Source organism: Podarcis liolepis (genome assembly GCF_965112155.1).
Source record: "Podarcis liolepis genome assembly, chromosome: 7".
NCBI classification, from domain to species: Eukaryota; Metazoa; Chordata; class Lepidosauria; order Squamata; family Lacertidae; genus Podarcis; species Podarcis liolepis.
Window position 1 is genome coordinate 52845885 of NC_139561.1, and position 23553 is coordinate 52869437.

A 23553-nucleotide genomic window follows, 5' to 3' on the forward strand; every position below is an offset into this window, starting at 1 on the left:
CATCAGGGCATACCCACCATGAGTTTCTCTCCTGCAAGCGCTATTGAAATTAGTGGGGACTGCCCTTCTGCAACTCCTGTTGTACTTCAAGCAACCCACACCATCAAGGAATCATGTTTACACTACATTTTGAAATTTCAGACCACCCTGAATAAAAAAATCATGATTGGAGCTGAAACATCAGTGACACAACTGTGTGTTAGTATTTCATACAAGATGGGCAATTACGAATTCATAATCCAAACATGTAAGATCCAGAATCCTTGTTAGATAGTATATTTATGTTGCTTTTTATATGAATATTGAGTTCTTTAAAAAATTGAAAATCCAGCTTATTCAGCTTTGACTAGCCAAATAAGAAAGAGGGACTCCAGATTGCTAAGAAAGCGATCAAGTAAATATTAATCTGGCCTGTTGTAAAAACATTGTAAGTCTTAACTGCATCCCCAGGATATATGTGCAGAAAGAACATAAGAGCCCATCCAAATCAGGGCATCCTTTTCTGGAAATCTGTTCTAACTCTGGCCCACCAGGTAGGAAGCCCAATGCATTTTAATCGATTTCCCACATCTCCTGTGAAGAGAGCTTTGTCTTTTTAAGCCTCCTTTTAGCTATCAAGAGGGCACTTACAGATATTAGCCCCAACTGGCAATGTTCGGCTGACTGATTTGTCACTTGGTCTGCCAGTGGCCCACCATTCAGTGTAAAATAAAATACAGTACATTCAGATGTTTTTGCTTATCTTCAGTGGAAACATAATGCCTGTCTTCTACAAAATTCCTAAAGTTTAGAATATATATATTTAACCTTGACAGTCAAAGCAAATACAATTTTGGGGGTTAGAATTTACAATTCAAGAGGGAAGGAAGTGGCCTTCATATGAACAGCTATCTTGAATGCTTTAATCAGGTAGATGTCAAATTGGAGTAGCTCTTAAATTCATCCCTTTCCCCCAGTAAATTTGCTTTTAATTACCGTATTTTTTGCACCATAACACTCACTTTTTTCCTCCTAGAAAGTAAGGGGAAATGTCTGTGCGTGTTATGGAGCGAATGCCTGCGGGTGGCGGGGGGGATCTGCTGCAGTCGTGAGCAGAGGATCCATGGTTCCCCTTCCTTCCCTCCTCCGTAGTTACAAATCATGGATCCACATGGATCCTCAGGATTTTTGCATTGGGCTACTCCAAACTCACTATCAGATCACATGTCTGTGGCCACAGCATGAACCACAAAAATCATATATCCACTATTTCGTTTAGAATATTTTTTCCCTTGTTTTCCTCCTCTAAAAACTACGTGCGTGTTATGGTCCGGTGCGTGTTATAGAGCGAAAAATACGGTAACTTTTTGAGATATGTAATGTTATTAGACTACTGTTACTAGCTTGACATATATAAATATTAGAAATCAAAAGGAGCGATACTGTCATTTGGAAAAGGTAGTCTCTCTGTAGTGTTGCTTTCAAGTAAGTCTGTCTTCTGTTCACATAAGTTAAATAGCTTTAAAATAAGCTTAAGTACAGCTAGTTACATGTGTAGCACTTCACTCCTTTTTAAATTGCCTTAGCCTTTTCATGTCTAGTTGGTGACAATTCCTGCATTACAGTTTTCACTCCGTAAGTAGTAATGGGTCTCTAGTAACCAGTGGTTGCAGGGAGATTTCAAGTTTTCAGAGCTTTCAATACACCGTGGGGTTTTATGCTCCTTGGTGGTGTACGGTGTAGCCTCTTCCCTCTCTAAGTCCTCCTGAGTAGTTTTGAATTTATATTTTTCCTAAATTGTGGGAACCCAAACAATCCCGTGTTGCTATGCACTAAGTGAGCAATCCACCAAAAGCTGTACCATTACAGCCTCTCTCCATTTCAGCAGGGCTTGCACAGGGGAGCCCCTTGCAAGCAAGCTACTGAAACAAATTGAGATTTTTGCAGCTGTGGAATTGGCGGATGGTTCACAAAATCTTCTGATGCCTTTAAATACCTTGATGCCTGTAGATGTAGAACTGCTTTCCTATTTAAAACAAAAACATAGACTTTGGGTACTAAAAATGGTTGTATTTGCCTTGTAAACACTTCAGTGCAAGGGTCTTAATTTTATTTTAATGTTTTGCTTGTGTGATGCTATAGATTTAAAGACTGTTAATCTTGTGTAATGTAGTGGATATAAAAGCACATGATTTCTATTGGACTATGCAACTTACCATTTTCAGCAGCAGCCGCCTGTGACTGGCACTTTGGCATCTACCTTGCTAGCCTCTCCCGCCTCCAAATCTGCACAATTGCTTTCTATGCTGATGTCCAATTTTTTAAAAAAAATATTATGGAAAGCATTCAAAAACAACTCTCAGCAGAAAGAGTGGAGGCTTTTGTTAATCAAATGAGGAGGCAGTACATGGCCCATTTGATATGGGCTACTAAAAGCAGTTTTGGCTTTACCAAAGTTTGACCACAATCTGGCACTCATTGTAATAAACTCTTCATCAGAGAAATGGAACTGCCATCCTTTGTAAACCAAAGATTAAAGAAGAAAACAATGACAAATTTTGTTTGTATGCAAACAAAACTTTGAAAACTCTATTTTTGATACACAGAATGAATGTCATTCCTTGAGAGGTTTGGAGACTATTCAAATTGAAGTTTTATATTTAACCATGTGGGACAATAATGATTTTAAGACTAAAGGTTACATTCTAGATGTTTACAGAGCCTTGTATTGTAATTTCATGTACATTTTGTGTATTAAACCTTTTGTAAGTTATGATTGCAGTGCTACACGCAGAAATACAAAGGGAAAAACTTGCGTTTTAGGCTCTTGAATCATAGTGTTGAAATAAAGAAGAAAATGCACAAAAATGTGTGTCTCCAATGAGGTGTGTGTACTATTTTGGGAGATTTGGCATGTTTTGCATGAGATGAGACTTTTCTCATGACCTCCTTGGTCCTTGGAGGATTTTATATTTTCTCCAGATTCCATAGAGATGCCCAAATCCATTCCACAGTCTCTTGACTGTAGTGCGCTTTCCACAGTACCTGTTCCACACAGTTCCTGTTTCACAAACTGCTGCGGTAACATTTAGATAACCCAGGAGCCAAATAGGCTTGCATGTGATTTAGAGTTCTTTCCAAGCAGTGTTCTGTCTGAATATCAGGAGGAGCACCCCCCCAATGCATTTTATGAGAGGCAATAGTTCAATAGTAGAGCATGTTATTCTGCTTGTAGCATAAGGTTCCCAGTTCTGTCTCTGGCATCTTAATTGAAAAATAGTCTTTCCCTTAGTTTTCAGAGAGCCACAGCGCATCAGAGCTGCAGATTTGTTGCAAGATGGGCAGTATGTTTCTAATAACCCAAGCTACACTACCTGGTGACAGAAGGCTTGCCTGTACTGCTAAGGTGCCAGCTGTAAATACAGTGGTGCCCCGCAAGACGAAATTAATTCGTTCCGCAATTTTTGCCGTCTAGCGAATTTTTCTTCTTGCGAAGCACGGTTTAAACGGTTTAACAAAGTCGCAAGACGTTTTCGTCTTGCGAAGCAAGCCCATAGGGGAATTCGTCTTGCGAGGCAAATCGCGAATGAAAAAACCTTTCGTCTAGCGAGTTTTTTGTCTTGCGAGGCATTCGTCTTGCGGGGCACCACTGTACAGGATCAGTAGCTTCGAGGTTGGTAGTAGTTGCATCTGTCTATGTGAGGAAAGAGCAAGGATCCAGACCACATGACCTAGCAAGAGCCCTGACCAATTTAGGATTAGCCTCCTCGACGGCGCCTCTGCCTATATGGATGCTCCTGCAATATAAATAGAGGGGGTAGATGGAAGTGCCAATGATTTCATATTAAGCCATGGTGGCCTAGGCTTTCTAAAGATAGCTTGGGGAGGCTTGAACCCTGCTCCACATTCTTACCATGTAATTAAGAGCTGTAACGCTGGAGCTGCAGATCGATTGACAGGAGGATAATTTGCTTGTGGGTTCAGGCTTTCCTCTCTCTGTAATCTGCTAGTGCTTGTGTGAACTGATGAGGCCAAGAGGTGCCGTAAAATGACTTACCCTCTGTGGAATGAAACTGTGACTCAAGCCCCCTCTCATACCACTGCTGTGTCACATAGGGCAATTAGTCCATAACTCATTCTAGGCATCATCGCCTTACGATGAAGAGTTGTGACAGAAGCAGTTTGCCCTTCAAGAGCTAATTGGGTAGATGCACTTACTTACTTGCCTGCCTACACTAGAAGAATTCTTTTGCTGGAACCCAGGAGCTAAGGGGTTTGTGTGCTGGTTCTGGGTCTGCAGAACTGGGTCTTTTGCTTGCATGTTTGGTTAAAGAGGTGTGAATTGTTACTTTTTTTCTCATTAAAATATAATCAATTTTCTCCCTCAAATCTACTCCACAGAATCTGGAGAGACAGATGGTATGGAGAACTTAGGCTCTGCACTTCGATCCTAAAAGGACCATATAAATTACTAAACAACACTCATCCAAGTTCACACCTTTTCTGAATAACCTATTTTATTCTCTCTCTCTTCCTATTACGAAAATGTGTTCATGTTCCAGTTTTATCACCAGCATGTTGTCATATGTTTTTGCGTTTCCCTGCTGGTGGTGTTGTGTTTGGATCTCAGTTTGGAGGCACAGGTTCCGCTGCTTAGAATTTTGCTATTTTCTCTGTTGCATCTCGCTTTTCCTCAAAGTGCAGCAGCTCCTGAAACTTAGAATTTGCATCACTTCCTTCACTCTCTTCCTCTTGGTGGCTCTTGATGGTGGTGATGACATCTAAAATCTCTTTCCTCTGCTTTTTTTATTGCACTATTATAAAAACCATAAAGGCTTGCATGCAGCCTTTCAGGCTTACTGCAGTTAGCATAATGGAATAGCTGTCAGGTTTTCTTTTTGGTTTGTTTGTGCACAACATGGAACTGTGAATTGCTGCTGCCTTTCTCCAAATAATGTTATCCTCATTTCAGTTGCCTCACAGTGCTCTTCTGCTGTTTACACACACAGGTTTTTTAAAAACACACTAGCCTTAGGCTTTCTGCTCATCCACACTGCATTTTTCAGTACTTTGTAATTTTCAGCCCTGTTACTACTACTTACTACTTATCAAACCTTTATTAGGCATTGTGCAAATAAAACCATAAAAGAGGAAATAACATATAAAAGCTTTGAAATATATATAAAAGGCAGCAGTTGGCTACATACATATATATATATATACATATAAAATCAGTGGTTTTCGTTGTTAACCTGCTCCTTGGAGGACTGCTACCAAAAACTCGATTCAGCCCTGTTAAGATAGGACCATCGTAGGCTCTTTACTCATCACTGGTTGAATGCTTTTCGTTAATAGCTGTGCAGGTGTACAGCTCAACTGTTAGGTATTTGCATTCAGCCAGTGTACAGTATGTGTACACAATAGCTGAGCTTGTGTGTGCATGGTTAGTCACATGTAACATTCAGTGACAGTGTGCTCAGAAGTGCAGCATCAGTGTGTCGATGGGTGAGCTAAGATTTAAAAATGGGGGCCATTCCCTTGATGATGCCTGTACACTAGAACTTAATCTGAGCAGGAGATGAACTTTTAATAAGCAGAAGGATATGAGAAAACAGGATGGAGCATACCTGCACTATTCAACCGAACTGGCCTTTTGCTGCTTTGAATTCAGTCTCAGCCGCCTGCGTTACTTAACAGCAAGGCTGTTCCTAAGCCCCTGTTGTTGCTGATGGCTTGAACATCCTGCAAGCAGTTGTTTTGGCGTTCCTCTGAGTTGGTGGAGCCAGTTTCGCTTTTCCAGTTTTGTGCTGTGTTCCACTTGGCATCTTTTCAAGCTCAAGTGAGCTGTGCTAATATTAATTAGCTGATGGAATCACAGTGGAAATCAGGATGCGGCATGTCAATACTGGGCTTCTCACCACCTGCTTTCCCGGACAGGGACATCCGCTATGCACATACCGTGCAGGGAACACCATCGTTCCCATCCAGCCCCGTCACCGCTATTAAATCAGAAAGATACTGTGACCTATTTAGCAGGCAAAGAGTAGTATACAGCATGGCAGTAGCCAATGTGCTGCCTTCCAGTTGATGATGGACTTCCATCATCCCCAGCCAGCATGGGCAATGATTAGGGATGATGGGAGTTGTAGTTCAATAACATCTGGAGGACATCTGGCTACTCCAGTATCATAAGCAATAAGAAAAACAGGGTAAGGCTGCTTGGGAGGGGGCATACACACACACACACACACACACACACACACACACACAATTGTGTGTCATCTGGCCCATCTACTGCAGTTATTAAGTTTGCAGATGACACTTACCATAATGGGTTCAATAACAGGTGGAAACGAATCTGCGTATAGAGGGGAGGTCCAAAAAATATCTACATGATGCCTAGGGAACAACTTGCACCTTAATATCATCAAGACAAAGGAGATGGTGTTGGACTTTTGGAGGAAGAGAGAACTAGCCCCGCTGTACATTGGGGAGGGCTGTGTGGAGAGAGTCTCTTTAAATTCCTAGGAGTTTATCTCAGTGAATTCCCCTCATTTACTGGAAAATCAGTACAACCCAGGTGGTTAAGAAAGCCCAACAGAGGCTCCATCTCCTTAAGAGTATTGCGAAAGAATGATGTCAATCAACATGTGATGATCTCCTTCCACCAGTCCACAATGGAAAGTGTCCGGTGTGGTACGCTGGTTTGACACCAACTGATAGGAAGTGCCTACAGAGGGTGGTGAATACAGCACAAGATATTATGGGCTGTCCCGTGAATCCACTGGATGACATCGTGGAAGAACGTTGCCTCAGGAGAGTGAGGAAAATTCTGAGGGATGATTCACACCTTGGCCAACACTTTCTTGATCTCCTGCCCTCGGGCAGGAGATATAGAAGCATGATTAGTTGCACCAACAGGGTAAAGAACAGCTTTTATCTGTGGGCTGTTAGGCTGCTGAATGAAAAGATAACAGGGCAACTGATGGGTTTGGTGGGTGTGCCTCAGTAAAAGAGGGGAATTAATACTAAGAGGTGAGTGGAGGGTGCTTGTGTAATCTGACTGTATACAAGTTGTACAAGTGACAATAAAGTATTTCATATGAGGGGAAGAGACCAGCTAAGTTTGGCTGAAGGCTTTTGTTGCCTTCCTTCTCCTACTAGCCACATTTTTCTGCTCAGCCTCACTGTTACTGAGTGCTTAGAATGTAGAAGAAGCAGCTGTTGCACCAGTCAGACCAGTTTCTGTAAGATTATCTGTAAGATAATGCTCTTAGCTGGCCATTTACATGTCCAAAGAGATTGCCCTGCTGCTACAGAGACAAATGGGTGGCTCTTTTCCACCTCACATGGCTGAATGCAATGCCATCCCAGGAGGGAGAGCAATAGAACAAGGGAGGCTGTGTGAGAGTGTGTTTTGGGGGGATTCTGGAAGCTGGGGACACAGCTGGTGTGTTGGACCCCAATATGTGACTTGGGGCTTCCCTAGAAACCTAATGGAGAAGCAAAAATCTTCTGGAGTGTTATTGCTCCGAGTTCCTCTGTCCTATGTTCAGGTTGCACATGTGCAAATGAAACCACATATAAAGACACCACAGTCTCTTTTGACCTTCATTCCAAGGAAACAACCCTGGAAAAGAGATATGGAGCCTCTCACTGCTCAGAGATTGGGTTGTGTGCAACAATAAATATAGATTAGTAGCTAGTGGCCCTCCTGATGTTGCTGAAATTCAGCTCCCATTGCCCTCTAACCACTAGTCATGCTGACTCATTGAATGTTGCGCATGAATAACTACAAAAGTGTGCGTACCAATTTTTGTGTACAACAGGTACAGAGGTTGTATACTTGCTGAATTCAACATGTGAATAATACCCTCTATGATGCTGCTTTAAATGTATAGTGCAGATGGGCATTTTTATCTGCAGCAGGGGTGATTGGTTTTTTTATGTTTCATGAGAAGAGAAAACAGAAAAGGGGGAGATTGCAGAAAGAGAAAGCGCTGCCTTACCCAACAGATTATCCTGAGTGAAAGATCCCTGCTTTGCAGGAATTCTGTGTACTGCAAAACACACCAACGCAAACCCAAAACATCCCTCCCCCCATATTACATGATCTGGAATCAAATGTGGGACAGTTCCCCCCCTTCCAGGGCAATGCAGAGGTATCAGGCAGGCCCTGCCTCCTTCTACCCACCTTCCTCCCAGGTGCTGGCCTCGCCTTCAGCTTCATAGAAGAGCTATTAAAAGCTGGCCAAAGCTGTTTTCGTTTGCCACAGTCTCCCTTGACACCTCTCAGACCTGCCTCTTCCCCTGCCCTCCTGCCAGCAGCATCCATTAAATTACTATTTCAAGGATGTAACAAGAGGCTTCATTTATATATTTCCAAGCATTCAGCAAGCTGCTTTCTGTATCGTACATTAGGACAAATGGTACCCATAATAATATAAAATGCTTGGGAACTTGCAAAAAGGCAAGAAATATCCCCCCCTCCCCAAGTACATTGTGTCCATTGACCCGATAGACTCACAGTAATTAGAGTGATGAGGCAGGGCCAGGTTTTAAGGGGGATTTATTTACTGGGTGAAATTCTGCAAATCTGCTCGGAGAGCAAGCATATTTGCATGTGGAGTTAAATCACGATATCCTGTAAGAACTTGATTCTGTTCCTTTTGATGGTGGTCACAACTGAAACAGCCCCGCAGTGTAATTATAGCTTGCTCTTTACACTGGCTAGAATAAAGTCTGGATTCTTGCATTGCAAGAAAAACAGATCCAACAAAGCAGACTTAGTAGAAACCTAATCAAGTTTGACTCATTTGAAGTCACTTAGATGGCCAGGTGTGGCTGAATAAATGCAGTGAGAACATTTGAGGGCACTCCATTCAGTTCTGTGTCCGGCATGACCAAAGCTGCCATAGCCCAGAATCCTCTTCAATCCACTAAGGATTCCTCAGCAGAGAAGACAATGTGGAATGAGTTCCCTCGATGAAGAAAGCTTGAGAATCTCTGCATGGCTTAAGGTGCAACAGTTGGCTGACAGTTAAGAGTTGCAGGAGTGAGTAATGTGCTATCCTCATGGAAAGTGTTTAAGTCCAAGTTGATTGCCCCCTAACATCCTCTTCTGCAAAACGTTAAAAGAAAAGAAAAACCCCTCTCTATTTTAAGACAATTAGCTTTTAAAATAGGAACCGATTTCACATGGCTTTCTTAAAAAAGCATGCATAAACCCGACCTTTTGCATATAACATGAGGTCAAAGGCAAATTAATGTTTCCAAAGATAAACCTGAGAAAAAGTGTGTCTGTGATAGGATGGCCATGTGTCCTCCATTGCAGAAGAGAGTCCTCTAATTTAATTTCATCTGTTCTTGAAGTACTGTCTAGTCCCAGTTCAGGTTCAAGAGGGTGGAAGCAGAGTTGAAGCTGCCCATTAACAGTGAGCTCCTTAACAGCAGACTGAGCAGGCACAGAGCTCAGCTGGCCACAGAGCCTTACACCTTACAACAGTGAGCACTAGTTCAACTGGAATTAATGTACATTGCTTCTAAATTTCCATGTATGTAAACACATTTGCCTATGAACATTTTACCCATCCTTTTTGGAGGCAATGTAAGAAGTGGCCATCTTGCGTGGAAACACATATTTTCCAAATGCACTAGAAAGAAATTTAAGCTCCAATTTAATGCAACAGCATTTCTCAGAAAGATAGTGCGTTCCTGCACCTATGACTAAAATGAGGACCAGGCAGAGTGAACGACTGAGCATATATTTTTGGAAGGTCATTACTGTGTTATCATTAGTGCAAGTAATTCTTACTATAAGGCCATAGCGTCTGCATCAGATTTTGGTCCTTGCTCTGTCAAATTCAGTGTAAAGGGGACACCTACTGGTAGGATGGGTTTGTGGCACATTTCTTAGAGCTGCCTACTGGGGAACCTGCAGCCTTGTTGATATTGCTGGACCACAACTCCCATCACCCCAGCCCACATAGGCAATGCTCAGGGATGATGGGAGTTGTAGTGCAGCAACATCTGCTGTGGTTACTGTGGAACAGTGCCATCAGGAAACCAGCTTTTTCAATTTTCCAGAGAAGCAGCTGTGTTTGCTGAAACAGACCGAGAGCTTCACAGCACTTGAAAGTGGCTTTCCCCAACATGGTGCCCTCCAGATGTTTTGAACTACAGATCCCATCAACCCTGGTTATTGGCCATGAGGCTGGCCCTGATGGGAGCTGGCATCTAGCAACTGCCAGAAGGCCACAAGTTCTCCATTCCTGCCACAGACAGAACTTTCACATCACCTTACCCAGAATGCTTTTGAGCAGAGAAGATTTGCACTGAAAGGCCAATCAAAGGTTGAGGAATCCAGTGAGGTAGACACATGCATTGTAGGGGGGTTCAACTAGATGACACTTTGGACCCCTTCCAACCCTACAGTTCTATGATTCTAACTGCCCAAAGACAAGTTGAGACAAGTATGCCCAGACCCAGGAGAGTGAAGCTGAAAACACCTGCTAAACATTTAATTGCTTCATATCTGTATCAAATATAAAATAGAGAGCGGAAGGCAAGTTCATAACAGAAAGGTTATTGGAAATAAGAACCGCCCAATTCACACTAACTTATTTGTGTCTTTTAAAAACGATATGCAAATTGTTGTTGACTGTATGGTGAAGGAAACTTGCAGAACCTTTTCAGTGTGACATCTCTGCAGGTTTCCAATCCAAGGTTAACATCAATCTAGAGAAAGTTCAAGAAGGCCAGGGTTGTTGTTTTTTCCTGCAAGCATCTTTTTATTTGTTTATTATATAAAGAAGCATACACCATCATTTGACATGGGAGGCAGAGGCTGATTCTCTCCTTTAAGTACTACTCCAAGTCGTATGCTCTTAGCAAAAAGAAAGTAAGACTAGACTGCATACTCAGGTACCTAAGAGCCTCTTGCAAAAATGGGCTCCTTCTGGTTTCTTCTGCTGTTATTGCACATTTTGAGAAAAGTCCTGGATCAAGGCACGGTAAAAACAAAATCATTTAGTGCTTCTACAGTAGATGTTTCAGCACACGCTACGCAACATAAAACTATATTCTTTGAACACATATATACATACTCACATAAAAAAAGAGTCATGCACTAATTAGGGTGAGATTTCAACTTCTCTGGTTGCTTCATAATATACAAATAAAGAATAATGTTGTAAACAAATGGCATGCACATAAACTAAAGCAAAATATGCTTTATACAATATCTGAGAGCTATGATGCTTAAATAAAACAAAATATAATTTACTAGTCCTCAATGTTTATGTGCCATTCTTGTCCTACTGAAATTCTTTGAAGTTCTGGATCTTTCTTCGTTTGGTTTACAGGTTGGCAGCTTGAATGTTAGGAGACAGATATGGCTTTATTTCATTTACTTACTTGTGTCATACCCAACAAAATGATACATTTCATTTTTTTAAAAAAAGAAACTAAAAAGCTTTTTCTGCAATTTCATTTGGATGCAGCTTTCCAAGTTATTCTCTAGTGGAGTAAAGGAAACAATATAAACATTCAAACAAAGTTGTTGTTTTTTGCCCAGCCACATTTCTGGAAAACAGGCTTCCACTAGCCAACTTTCAAGGCAAGGGCAACCCCACCCCTCCCTGCCGCCAACAGCAGCAACAACAACAAAACTTTTGGCAAGTTTGGATTCAAAATGAAATGAAAATTTGAAGAATTCTACAGGCTTCGGTTTCCTCTCCAAACTGATACACAGAAATAAAGTTAAATTAAAAATACATCTGTTGTGGTTACAACTGGTGAAGTGCTACAGATTTATCTCCAAATTAAGTGGGGGGTGGGGGATTTTCATGGCAACGCTGCTGAAATCAAACATCCTAGCACTATTTTTTTTTGGGGGGGGGAGGGAGGTGTATTTCTGTCCCACTCAGTTGAAGACACTTGCGAGGATTGTTTCCCAGGCACATCAGGAGGAGAAGGCACTTTTGAGTGAGGGAAGACGGTGTTCTTAAAGAAAGGGGTGAATTTTGAGCAGGGATTGTCCTCACTCCTGCCCACCCCACAGAAGGTCCAGCCTCAGTTAGATCAGGCAGAGTTCCACACAGTGTCTTCCCAAGTGGCATCCACTTCTCTCGGCCACGGCTTTCTTTGCCGAGTCCAGGCTGGGGAAAGTGACCAGGGCTTCTCCGCTGGGCTGACCACTGAAGTTGTAAAGCAGGAGGATGGAGTCTCCATGGAGCTGCAAGGATGGAGCAGAAGGGTCAGAGCGGGAAGGCTTGGACCCTGAGAGATCGAGGAGAGGAGGAGGAGAGAGAAGGACCACACCTGGAGAGCCAAGCTCCAACACAGCACCTTGCAACCCCAACCCTCACTGAAAGCAGTTGTCACCGCTCTTGGGGATTATAAAAGAAGAGCTTGGATTTGATATCCTGCTTTATCACTACCCGAAGGAGTCTCAAAGCAGCTAACATTCTCCTTTCCCTTCCTCCCCCCACAACAAACACTCTGAAGTCTCTCAGCCCCACTCACCTCACAAAGATGTGTGACTAGCCCAAGGTCACCCAGCAGCTACATGTGGAGGAGCAGAGACACGAACCTGGTTCACCAGATTACGAGTCTACCGCTCTTAACCACTACACCACACTGGCATCTTGGCAATTGTGACTGGACTCCATTGGGGAAGAGGAGGAGAGCAGTCAATGGGAAACGGGTGACTGTACCGATGCTATTCTCAAGAACAGAACAGAGAAACCTAGGAAGCTGCCTTATACCGAGTCAGACCATTTTGTATCATCTACAATGCCTGGAAGCCATCCCCCAGGATTTCAGGGCAAGGTCTTTCACAGCTCTACCTGGAAATGTTGGGAGTGGAACCTGGGACCTTCTGTATGCAGAGCTGATGTTCTGCTGCTGAGTTACAGCCCTTCCCCAATATGATTTACACTACATCAGACTGCCTTGTCCAGGGATTGTGAGCCTGTGGCTCTCCAGCTGCTGCTGGGCTACAGCTCCATCATCCCTGACCAAAAGCCATGCTGGTTGCAGCTGAAAAACAGCTAGAGATCAACCTGATGTTATGCTTATGAAGGGCAGTAAATCCTTTCTAGTTTGGGTTAATTCAGTCCCCACTGGTAGTAGGCCTCTGCTTTTCAGGACAGAAAACTTTCCCAATCCCATATCTGAGAACTTAAGAAGTGTCTGCTGGATCAGGCCAGTGGCTCATCTAGTCCAACACCCTGTCCTCACAGATGTCCATGGGACAACTGCAAGCTGGACATGAGCTCAACAGCACTCTGGCACACTTGTGATTCCCTGTAACTGGTATTGAGAGGCACGATGCCTCTGACAGTGGAGGCAGAACAGTGCCTTATCCTGCATGAATGTGGCTAATCCTCTTTTAAAGCCATCCAAGTTGGTGGCCATCACTGCATCCAGTGGCAATGAATTCCATATTTTCACTATGTGCAGTCTGGATTAAATACTCATTTATCATGAGTGGCTTTCCTGACCTTCCTTGTGTGAAACTAAGATGATCAGTAAAAGATTAAAATGTGCATGGGCAGACACACATGAAAGTGCCAGGTGTCAAGAGATAATACCTCACGAGAAATAACTATTATGCACACAAAAACGGGGGGGGGGGAGACCTGGGGTGCTAGGAAGGAACCATCCCACCATCTCTCCTGGAGAAAGGCTTTCCTTTGAACCCACTGTCAGGGCTGATAACTCCTGCAAGAGTTCTCATGTACAAAGCACCACACAATCCTTAGCCATGAAACACAGGCCCTTCCTAGTCCAGAGAAGGCAGAACCTGAAGCTGGGGAGGGGGAGGGGGAGGGAGAAAGCCCCATGTCTAATGAGTAGTTGCTCCTACCCATTAGTTTGAGTTACACCCATATTCTAATAGGCTACAGTCCCATATAAGGCAGAGTTAGCAGTCTTTTCAATGACCAAGACCGAACTTGGACTGAAATCCCCAGGTGGTATTCAACAGTAGTCATACTCAGAGTAGATTCAATGAAACTAATGAGCATGTCTAACTACAAGAGGTTACAGTAATACTCTAATTTGCTCTGTGTTAGGGCTTAATTGAATACAACCACAGTGTCCTAAAGCAAAGGGCTAGGACACGGTTGTAGAGATTTTCAAAGTATGTTCCAGGGAACCCTGGTGTGTGTGTGTGTGTGTGTGTGTGCGCGCGCGCGCATATATTGAAGCTTTCTAAGAGTTACTTAATAGGAAGGTTGGTTATAACACATTTCCCTGAAAAGCATCCTGGCCACATTACTGAGCTTTCCCTTGCCATATGCAGATGTAGATGACTTGCTTCAGAATAGGCCTACCTTCTGTCTTTGTGGGCTATCTGTGCATTCTAAAACATGCCTCAGGGCTCTGCAACAGGGGTGGGGGACTTCAGGTGGTGCTGGACCACAACTCCCATTATCCCCAGCTAGCATGAATCACAGCCAGGGATGATAAGAGCTAGAATCCAGCTACATACATCTGGAGAGCCACATGCTCCCCTGAGCACATATCCTAAAATGTGTAAAGCTTACTTGACAAAATTAGTCAGTGTGGAAAGGCACCACTGAAGGTAGACCACCATTAAATTGGAGTGGAGAAAAAGAAAAAAGATGGATATAGTCCTACAATGATGGTGCTCAGATATGTCAATTAACACTAGCCTGACGTTCTGGCTTGGACACCACATCTTTCTTTAGCACATGCACACACACTCACACACTCCACAAGGTCAACTTAAAACAAGCAAACAAATGCCTACAGTTGAGATTTGACACATACCTATGAGTTTGAACAATACATTAGCAAAATATGGGTTTGTCCACACAAGTGGTTGCTTGATGTTACTGGAGAATGAAATCTGATACATGTGTGTTATCCAGTCCCAGAGCCCCCACATTTAGCAGCGGCCACAACCCACACCGGTTGCCATATTATGGCTGCAGGATCTGAACAGGAGGTTTAATGCACATGGTTGGCTGCAGGATGTGCTCCTCAGCAATAAGGTGATAAAATGACATCTGCAGCATTAAAAATCCCCAGGTGTTTCAGGCAACACAGTCTTTCTGGAGGAGAGTGATACCAAATGAAACTCAAACTATATGTAAAGTTAATCCTTCTCAACAGATTTCCTGTGTGCTTCTTCGGATAGTTCCCACTGGGGTAGGTCAAACTGTCTTGGGGCTTTAGTGCTTCACATGCTGCTTTGGAGATTCTCATGACAAAATACTCCCCCATACAGTGGTGAAAGATCTATCTCCTTGCACAGGCAGGTAGCATATTGGGGGGAAATGAAGAAAATACCCAGGGTTGGGTTTTTTGCAGTTACATGCATCGTTCATATGAGTTCCCTTAGCTCAGTGTGTGTGTGTTCGTGTGTAAATTGGAGGCAGATTTAAACCAGTATGTGTTTTCTTAAAATGAGCTCTCAGAACAAAGGGCTGGCATCTTCCTTGCAAAGTTGTCAATAATGCAACCTAGTAATGCTGCCTCCCAGGCACCCAGCACTTCCCCTGAGGATTGGCCTCACACCTGCCAGCTGTAGTACTGGCTGCATCATCAAAGGAACTTGGTGCTTCCTTATTCCCTTGGAATGATGCAGTCTCAGTATTGTAGAAGAGGGAAGAGAGATCAATGCTGTGCGCTTCGGACAAGGGGGTGGGGAACTTGTTGCCCTCCATATGTTGCTGGACTTTAACTCCCATCAGCCCCAGCTCACACAGCCAGTGGTCTTGGATGATGGGAGCCGGAGTCTAGCAACATCTGGAGGGTCACAGGTGCCCCCTTCTCCTGCTCTACATATAACCACAAAGCATGGTAAATTGGAAGAACTGGTCATGACCATTGAAACTTGTCCTTCAGTGCCCCAAGTGATAATGTTTTGCCTTCATTGCCTTACATCCAACAGCAAAAAGATCCTGTTACATGCATATATGCCAGAAAGCAGTCAGTATGATCATGTTAGCTTAAAACAAGAGAACCCTTACGGAGTGGAGATAGAATGCCAAGCAGACATAATCACCAGCACTCCCTTTCTCCTCCAGAGGTCTCCAGCATCATTGCCACCATTAGGTTAGTTGATTCATGCCAGGCGCCGAAGCAAGGGAATGTTAGTGAGCAGAGTCCCCACCACAAGCTAGGAAGGGAGGATGCAAGGAGGAAAAAACCAATTTCCCACCACTCCCAGCCGATCATTTTGCCCTCTTTCCAATCACCACCAAAAGGCTCCACCTTCTGCCAATCTGAGCTTACCTTCACTGGAGGTTACAAACACTTACAAACAAACCCAGTCTTTCGGTGCTTGTAACACACTCCTTGCTTGGTCGTTGATCTGAATAAGGCCATTGTAGTCGTCAGGTGCATACTACAGTACAAGTGTGATACATAAGGTCAGCAAGAGAAGGGGCAGGTCATCTTGTTACCAGCAAGCCACACAGACCAGCACTTGCAAATGTCATTAGGGAAGGGGTGGGGAGGAGTCATGGCTACAATTGTCAGAGGAAGATACAAGTCAGGCACTGGGTCCACCTAGCTCAGTGTCGTCCACTCTATTCCAGCTCCAGTATTTCGTGCAGAGAAGGGTTTTAACCCTCACCTGCTACCTGAGCCATTCAACTGGAGAGAGAAGGGATTGAACCTGGGACCTTCTGCATGCAAAGCAAGTGCTATTTTACCCAATAACCTATGTTGGCTGCCTGTCTCCAGGATCTCAGAAGCAAGGGTCTGCCCCAGCACAATGTTTTGAATGGGGATGCCAAAGAGCAGCGTACATTCTCAGGCCCTTTGTTTCTTTGGAAAGCCCCTTGTCCCCATGCCCTGGAGGCATCCACCTGAGGTGCCAGAATCTATGTAAGCAAAAGCATGGCACAGCCTACAGGACACCATCAGAAGTCTAGCTAATGCTTGGGCACCTTTAGATCACATTCCAGGTAGCACTTATGTTTTTAAAGTCACCCATAAGCCTCTTTACAAAAGCTGCAACTGTCAGAGATCCAATCTATAAAGCTGGGTTAAGCAACAGCAAGGCATACTATGTTACAAGCCCAGAGTGTCCTGGGAAAACTAAAATGTATTCTTGGATTGTGACAAAAAACAAACAAACAAACAAACAAACAAACAAACAAAAACTGAATTAAGTCAGGTTAAAAACATTTTAAAAATAGTCCATGGATCTACAGAGCAGAGCTAGTTTCTGACTTGGGCAACTTGACCAGTCAGACCAAGCCCTGGAATTAATGCCAGATGTATTAGCAAACTATGAACACTCATTAATGGCCTAGTGTTAAAATGCAACCCCGTGTCATCTGTCAAACACTGCCAAGCACCAACTGTTAAATATTATAAGGGTGATGAAAGCAAACACCAAAATAAAATTTAATTGGATGACAAAAGGTTGATTTCAAAATACAACCTGTGAATGGTTCACAAATATTGGACATCAAATCTCAGAGCGGTTTTGGAAGCAAATTGGGAAACACAGTTCTAGAATTGTAAGAACTAGACGCTCCCCCCCCCCAAAAAAGTTCATTTTTCCAAAGCTTCAAGTTTCACACCCAAAGAAAGAACAACATACAGAAGAGGTTCTCCACTCCTCCATGCCCTCAATCATATAGACAAAACCATAAACTAGGAGATGTTTCTGAAATGCATCAAGAACAAGTCAGGCAAGATGCTAGGTTTCTAAAGAAACCCAGAGCAGAGAAGACATATTTGTGCAAGCATCTATTTGAAAGAAAAGGAAGGCCACCACAATGAGGTCTCCTGACCTGTTAAGTGGGGACCAGAGATAGAGAATGCATATGCCTCTGGCATTTTGCCATCACTTTGTGTCACTGCCCCCCTCAATCTTTCTGCTTCTCAGTGATATCTGGTCATCATGTCCTAATGGAAAGCTGCAGGGGCAGACACAATAACACCCCTTTTACTTCCTGGGAAGGTGAGGCAGTACTAAAGCTCAGTATAGGTTGGAAAAATATGCACATATATGTGGAAGTGGATAGCTGTCTTTAAGCGCTTGTTTATTCATGAGAAGACATGGGGAAGAAACCTTCACCAGGTGTCATTTTGAAACAAGATGGTGGACCAAAATGCGACTCAGCCATGATTTCATCTATTCTTTTTTTTTTGCATGGGTTCAGCTCTTCTCATTATACCATTGCCAAACTTGACATGAGGGTTCCCAGGGTGGGGTGGCAGTCTTTTTAGCATTTGGATGCCAGCCACCATTTTGAATCACGATGGCAGACCAAAATGTGACCTTGGTGTGACTTCACCCCAATTTTTGGTGTGATGGGTCCAAATTTACAACCTGCACTATCCATTTAAAAATCACATATTTTTTTTTGTTTCTAAAGATACATGGGCAATGCCAGTCACTCTTCACTAGTGAATAAATAGAACAGACACTATACTATTTTGCTGCAAGGATTTATTATAACCCTTCCACCAGCCTTACAGAAGCAAGCTTCAATACTACTGCAGTGGGAAGTCAGAATTTATGTTTCAGCTATGTGCACCATGCTACAAACTGTCTTATGCACAGTAAGAACTGTGACACTGTAATGGGCCCAGACAGCACCCTTGAGAAATGCAGAACAGTGTAATCTAGAGTCATTTAGCTTCTATGCAAGATGTCACACTTTCAAACTGTCAGGGCAACACCCTTTAAATAACCTCCCCTGCATCCCAACCCGATTCAATCAATCATTCTCACACTGATCCACACTGGCCAATGGCAGCAATGCCTCCAAATACAGCACTAAGTTCTAAGCATGACAAACAGCGAGAAGATAATTCAATTAGGTGTAGCAGCGCAGGCTGAGTTCAGAAATAGATTACAGAATGAGATAAGGGGGAATTCATTTTTCGAGAGACCCTTGAATAGGGTAGGGCTGCTTAAGGAGATTTGGGGGAAGATTATAATTTGTAAGAACACCTGTTTGGCAAGAATGAGGACCTAAAGAAGGATGATGAAAGCACACAAGTATTCTCACATAAGAATGGTTGTTTGGAGGAAACAAAACAGAAAATAACGCACACTGAAAATAATAAATTATTCCAATTTTTTATCATTTTTACAGCTGCAACTTTGAATTGATCAAAAGCATCTGGATAGAATAAAACAGGGGTGGGAAATCTCAGGCCTGGGTGGGAAATCCTCCCAGGTCGGAATGTTTCCTTGATCTCTGATAATGCCTCTTGCATACCTGGAGGATAGAGGGCTGTGCTGAGTGTATGGAGAAACTAGCCAACCATAACAAAGGTTAAAAATAAACCACATTCTTGCTCTATCCACTTTTGCCTCTGGCATGCAGTCACCAGAAGGTTGCCCAGAAGGGAATATGGCCCTTGGTTTGAAAATGGTTCCCCATCCCTAGACTTAAAAAGAAAAGAGAGCTGTTCCCAGTAAGTTCAACGTAAGGTTGTTGTTAGGTCCCCCCCCCCCATTTAATGCAAATGTTTTGAAAACTGAATGGCAAATTTTGTCTTATAAGGTGTTCATCTTTCCTCTCTGCAAGATTTGTCCACTTGCAAGCCTTGTCTGTATCATCTTTTCCCCTTTAGAAGAATGGCTTCTCATGTATGCAAATTGGATGGTAATATAAAGATGGAATTAGCCCTAAATGGTTGATGGGACACCATTTCATTTACATGTATGACTGGCAAAGGAAACAACTGCTGGCAAGAAGTGGGACCTAAAAGAAGATGTTGAAGTGTATCCTTTCCAGCTAGAAGGAGTACTCCTGATTCTAAACTGGCCATTTTCTCCAGAACAAGGCATTTCACTCCCAATCCTCTTTTCCAACAGATACCCAACATTCTGTGGTTACCAAGATACTAAGCCCTTGTGCTATTTTTGTTGGTTGGTGGTTTGTTTGTCTTTGCACCCTTAGGGGTCCCTTCTTCATTTAAAACAAATTTTGTAACTTAAATTCTGCAAATGTTGGGATTGTCCCAGGCGTGAAGATTCTTCCTTCTCAGTGGCCCTGCTTTGACTTCCTTCCCATTAGCCTTCACCAAACCTGAACAGGAGCGATCCGCACGGCAACGTTTTGCCGCAGGATCCGCTTGATTGAATGCGGAAACTGCATGATGCAAGAAGTTCCAGCTGCAGCTCTCAGCTGAGAGGCTACCTGGTGACACAGAGGGTGAAGCAAAGGTAGAAACCCAAGACTAACCTGATATCCCTGGAAGAAACTGAGGATTTCCTTCATTCCTGCATTATAGGGCAATCCCTGCATCCGGACAAGGGCACCAGGCTGAGGCAGCATTGGAGTGTGCGTTGCTGAGGCAGCGGCTGCAACTGCTGCTTGGGGTGCTGTGATGTACCCTACTGTGGTCGGGGACACCGGTGGGCTGGAAAGATAGGAAAATGGTAGGTCCAAGGGCTGTTTCACACATGCAGGTGCAAAAAGTTCACCCTACCTGGAAAAGTTACCAGCCCAAACAGGATAGTACCTGGGGTAGTAAGCTGTGTAGTTCATATAAAGTTGAGCAGCCTGAGTTGGGTAGTAGGTAACAGCTGGACTAGCGGCGGCAGCAGCGGCAGCAGCGGCAACAGCAGCCGAAGCCTGCTGGGACCTGGTTTGAGGCAAGAGCGCTTGCGACTGATATAATGCCGCTTCTGTTGGGATCACGGCGGCAGCTGTCTGGAAGGCATAGGCTGGAGGAGAAAGACCTGTGGATAAAGATCACAAAACAAAACCCCAAAAGCAAGTTAGCAAAGACAGAATCCATTGGACAGGTGAGGCCCCGGCCCTCTGTCCCAGGAGCTGCTGGCGGGAAAACTTCCAAGTGGAGTTCCAGCCTTTTGAGTAGGTATAAAATTGAGGGGTAGGTTGCTAGTTACTACCATCATTGCTACTAGTGGCTGCCATTACTTGCTAGTTACTACTGCCATGGCATTAGGGGCTAGAATGGTGGACAAGGAACCTGGGAGACCCTGGTTCAAATCTCCACACACAGGTGATCTTGGGCCAGTCACTCCCTCTCAGCCTAACCATACTGCACAGAGTTGTTGTCAGGATAAAGTGGGGAGGGGGAGAACTGTGTCTGCCACATGAATGTAATAAAGTTTTGGGCAACTATGGGAAATTAATTGGTGTGCTGGTAAACTTTATGTCGGGGTACATTTCCTTTTATATTTTAAGCGAACTGTTACTTGTTGAACAGTTAGGGATATTGTGATATTATACATTTAATTACACATTATGTTTATCATGGCGTTGTATTTTGACTTTTTTTTTGTAAACCACTTTGAGTACAGATCTGTGGAAAATGATATATACAAACAAACCACATGACTGAAGTGCAAATGTGGAGTACAAGTTCACACTTCGAAAGGTGAAACTGGTGAGCAAAAGCTTTATGTGATGGGCAGTGCATGGTCATATGTTCAGAATCCTCATCAATGAGTTTCGCAGGTTTTTTGTCCTTTCTCAGGAGTAGCAAGGCAAGTTTCTGGTTCTCATTGTTTTAAGTCAGTGGTGGGGATCCTCAGTCCCACAGGCTTATTTTGGCTATTTCCCCCAAGCCATGTCCTTGATGTCATACGTGACATGTGCCTCCCTCCCAAAAGCTGATTTTACTATAGATCAGCAGCACCTGAAAATCCCCATGCCTTTGACATGCATGGTTTGTTTCAAGCCACACAGGAAAAGGAAAAGGTGACAGATGACTCTGCCCACCAGTTAAAATGGCCCATTGGGCTTTGGGAAGGTCAGGATCTAGCCCACTGACTAGGCCCAGCATCTTGATTTAAGTATAAACATGAGTGAACCATTTCTTCTAATATGTGTTAAAAGCCAGCAAATGTATTGCTGAGTTACTTTACTGAAAGTAGTTCACGGATGTGTGCGTACATTGCAGTATGTTAAAAGAATATTCATGCATTTGTAGGCCTTACTGTATGTTGTGCTTATTATAAATGGACGCTCATTGCATATTCTACTTTATTGGAAAGCTTGATGTGTCCTCTTGGGGCTTTATTTTCTGGCTGTTGTTTTTCCTCCTGTCTCTAAAAAGCAACTTAGATTGGTAGGCTTGGCAGCATAAGCTCAACAGTCACTGTGGCTGTTTGCTTTTAGCCCTGGAAACAACTGGTCTATATTTTTTCACAATCCTTCTCTCAACTACATTTTAAGCCATGAGCTGTCTAGCAAAATGTGGAAGTCACCTACCCACACTTTCAAGTTCTGGCTCTTAAGCCACCTTTTATTGTCCTTCAACAAAACAAAACCCAAATGCCAAGCTGCAGATATCATTGCTTTGGTGTGCAATAAATCCAGCCACAATGTTTATAAAGTGTTTTAAGACCGTGAAAATGCATTGTTTCATCACTCAGTTTTGGTCCATCAGAACCCTTGTCCCAACAGATGCTCTGTCTTCAACAACAAGCTGTGTCCCTGAAGACCAGCACCTCCCTACTGCAAAGAGGCAGGAGGAGATTCATCTCATTGGCAGCTGCAGAGCAAATTGCTTCAATTAAAAAAAGAAAAGCACAAAAAATGTAATTGCCAAGCAAGCTCTGCTAAAGGTGAAATTTATTGCAGAGATTTTTTTGGGTAATGAGGTTAACACAGTCCCCCAATGAAAGCAAAGTACATAATAATCTGGGGGGCATCTCTAGCTACCAATACCCCCCAAATATTTTAAAATACAGGGCTGCAGGAAACCAATGCAACCCTTCATCTAACACTACTCAATGAAACTAAGCATAGTTACTTAAAAGTATGTTCCACTGGCTGCAATCCTATGTAGACTTTCCTGGGAGTAAGTCCGACTGAACTTATCAGGACTTAACTTTCTAATAAACGTACATTGCACTGTTAGCTGGTTAGAATAGTTCAGGCCAGTTTTAACTGGCAAGCGTTAATTTTTATTACATTTCTGTCTTTCCTTTCTTCCATTATTGAACTTCCTACAGACCTTATTTGGTGTTAAGATTGGCTTGGGATGGGGGCTCTCTTCTTAATTCCACCACCATCATCTGAAGCGTGGGGAATGGTGGTAACCCCAAATTGTGGAAATCACTCTCCACAAAGATGCACCTACACACTATCATGACTCAGCTTCCACTGTATTCCCATCTGTCAGGGAGTCTTCAGCTGCCATTCCTGCATTGCTGGGGGGTGGACTAGATGACCCTTGGGACCCCCAACTCTACAATTCTATGGCTGCATGATTCTACAATTCTATGGCTGCATGATTCTACCTTGTTGCCACAGCTTTTGACATGTTTATTTTTTGGGGTGGGGGGCACTTCTTTTGTTTTATTTAACCTATGTTGTGCTGCTTTTGTTTAGAATTGTTATGCATTTTATGATTTATTTTTAAAAAATGGCTTTACAGTACTTGTTTTTAATTGTAGGATTATATTGTTGTGACCCGCCTTAGGACCTTATGGTGAAAGGCAGGTAACAAATCTTATAAACAAACATGCAAAATAAATGAAACTCAGGATAAGGGTTCATGAGGATTAAAAGAGGGTAGGACAAATTCATGGAGGATAAGCAAATTTGCTCTGTCATGTGCCCTCAAGACCATGCCCTGGGTATG

At 43.2% G+C, this 23553-nt stretch overlaps 1 protein-coding gene across 3 annotated transcripts in view; it reads right to left on the minus strand.

Annotated features, from left to right (window-relative positions):
• Window positions 1–10742: 10742 nt before the first annotated feature.
• Window positions 10743–23553, minus strand: part of ESRP2 (epithelial splicing regulatory protein 2) — a 49560-nt gene continuing 36749 nt past the window's right edge. For all 3 annotated transcript variants that reach the window (XM_083512483.1, XM_083512485.1, XM_083512484.1), the window contains exons 14-17: window positions 20455–20674; window positions 20175–20352; window positions 16249–16360; window positions 10743–12214 (exon numbers count right to left, since the gene is read on the minus strand). In XM_083512483.1, coding sequence (XP_083368609.1) covers window positions 16271–16360; window positions 20175–20352; window positions 20455–20674 — 488 coding nt within the window. In that variant the 3' untranslated portion in view covers window positions 10743–12214; window positions 16249–16270. The remainder of the gene's footprint in view (window positions 12215–16248; window positions 16361–20174; window positions 20353–20454; window positions 20675–23553) is intronic.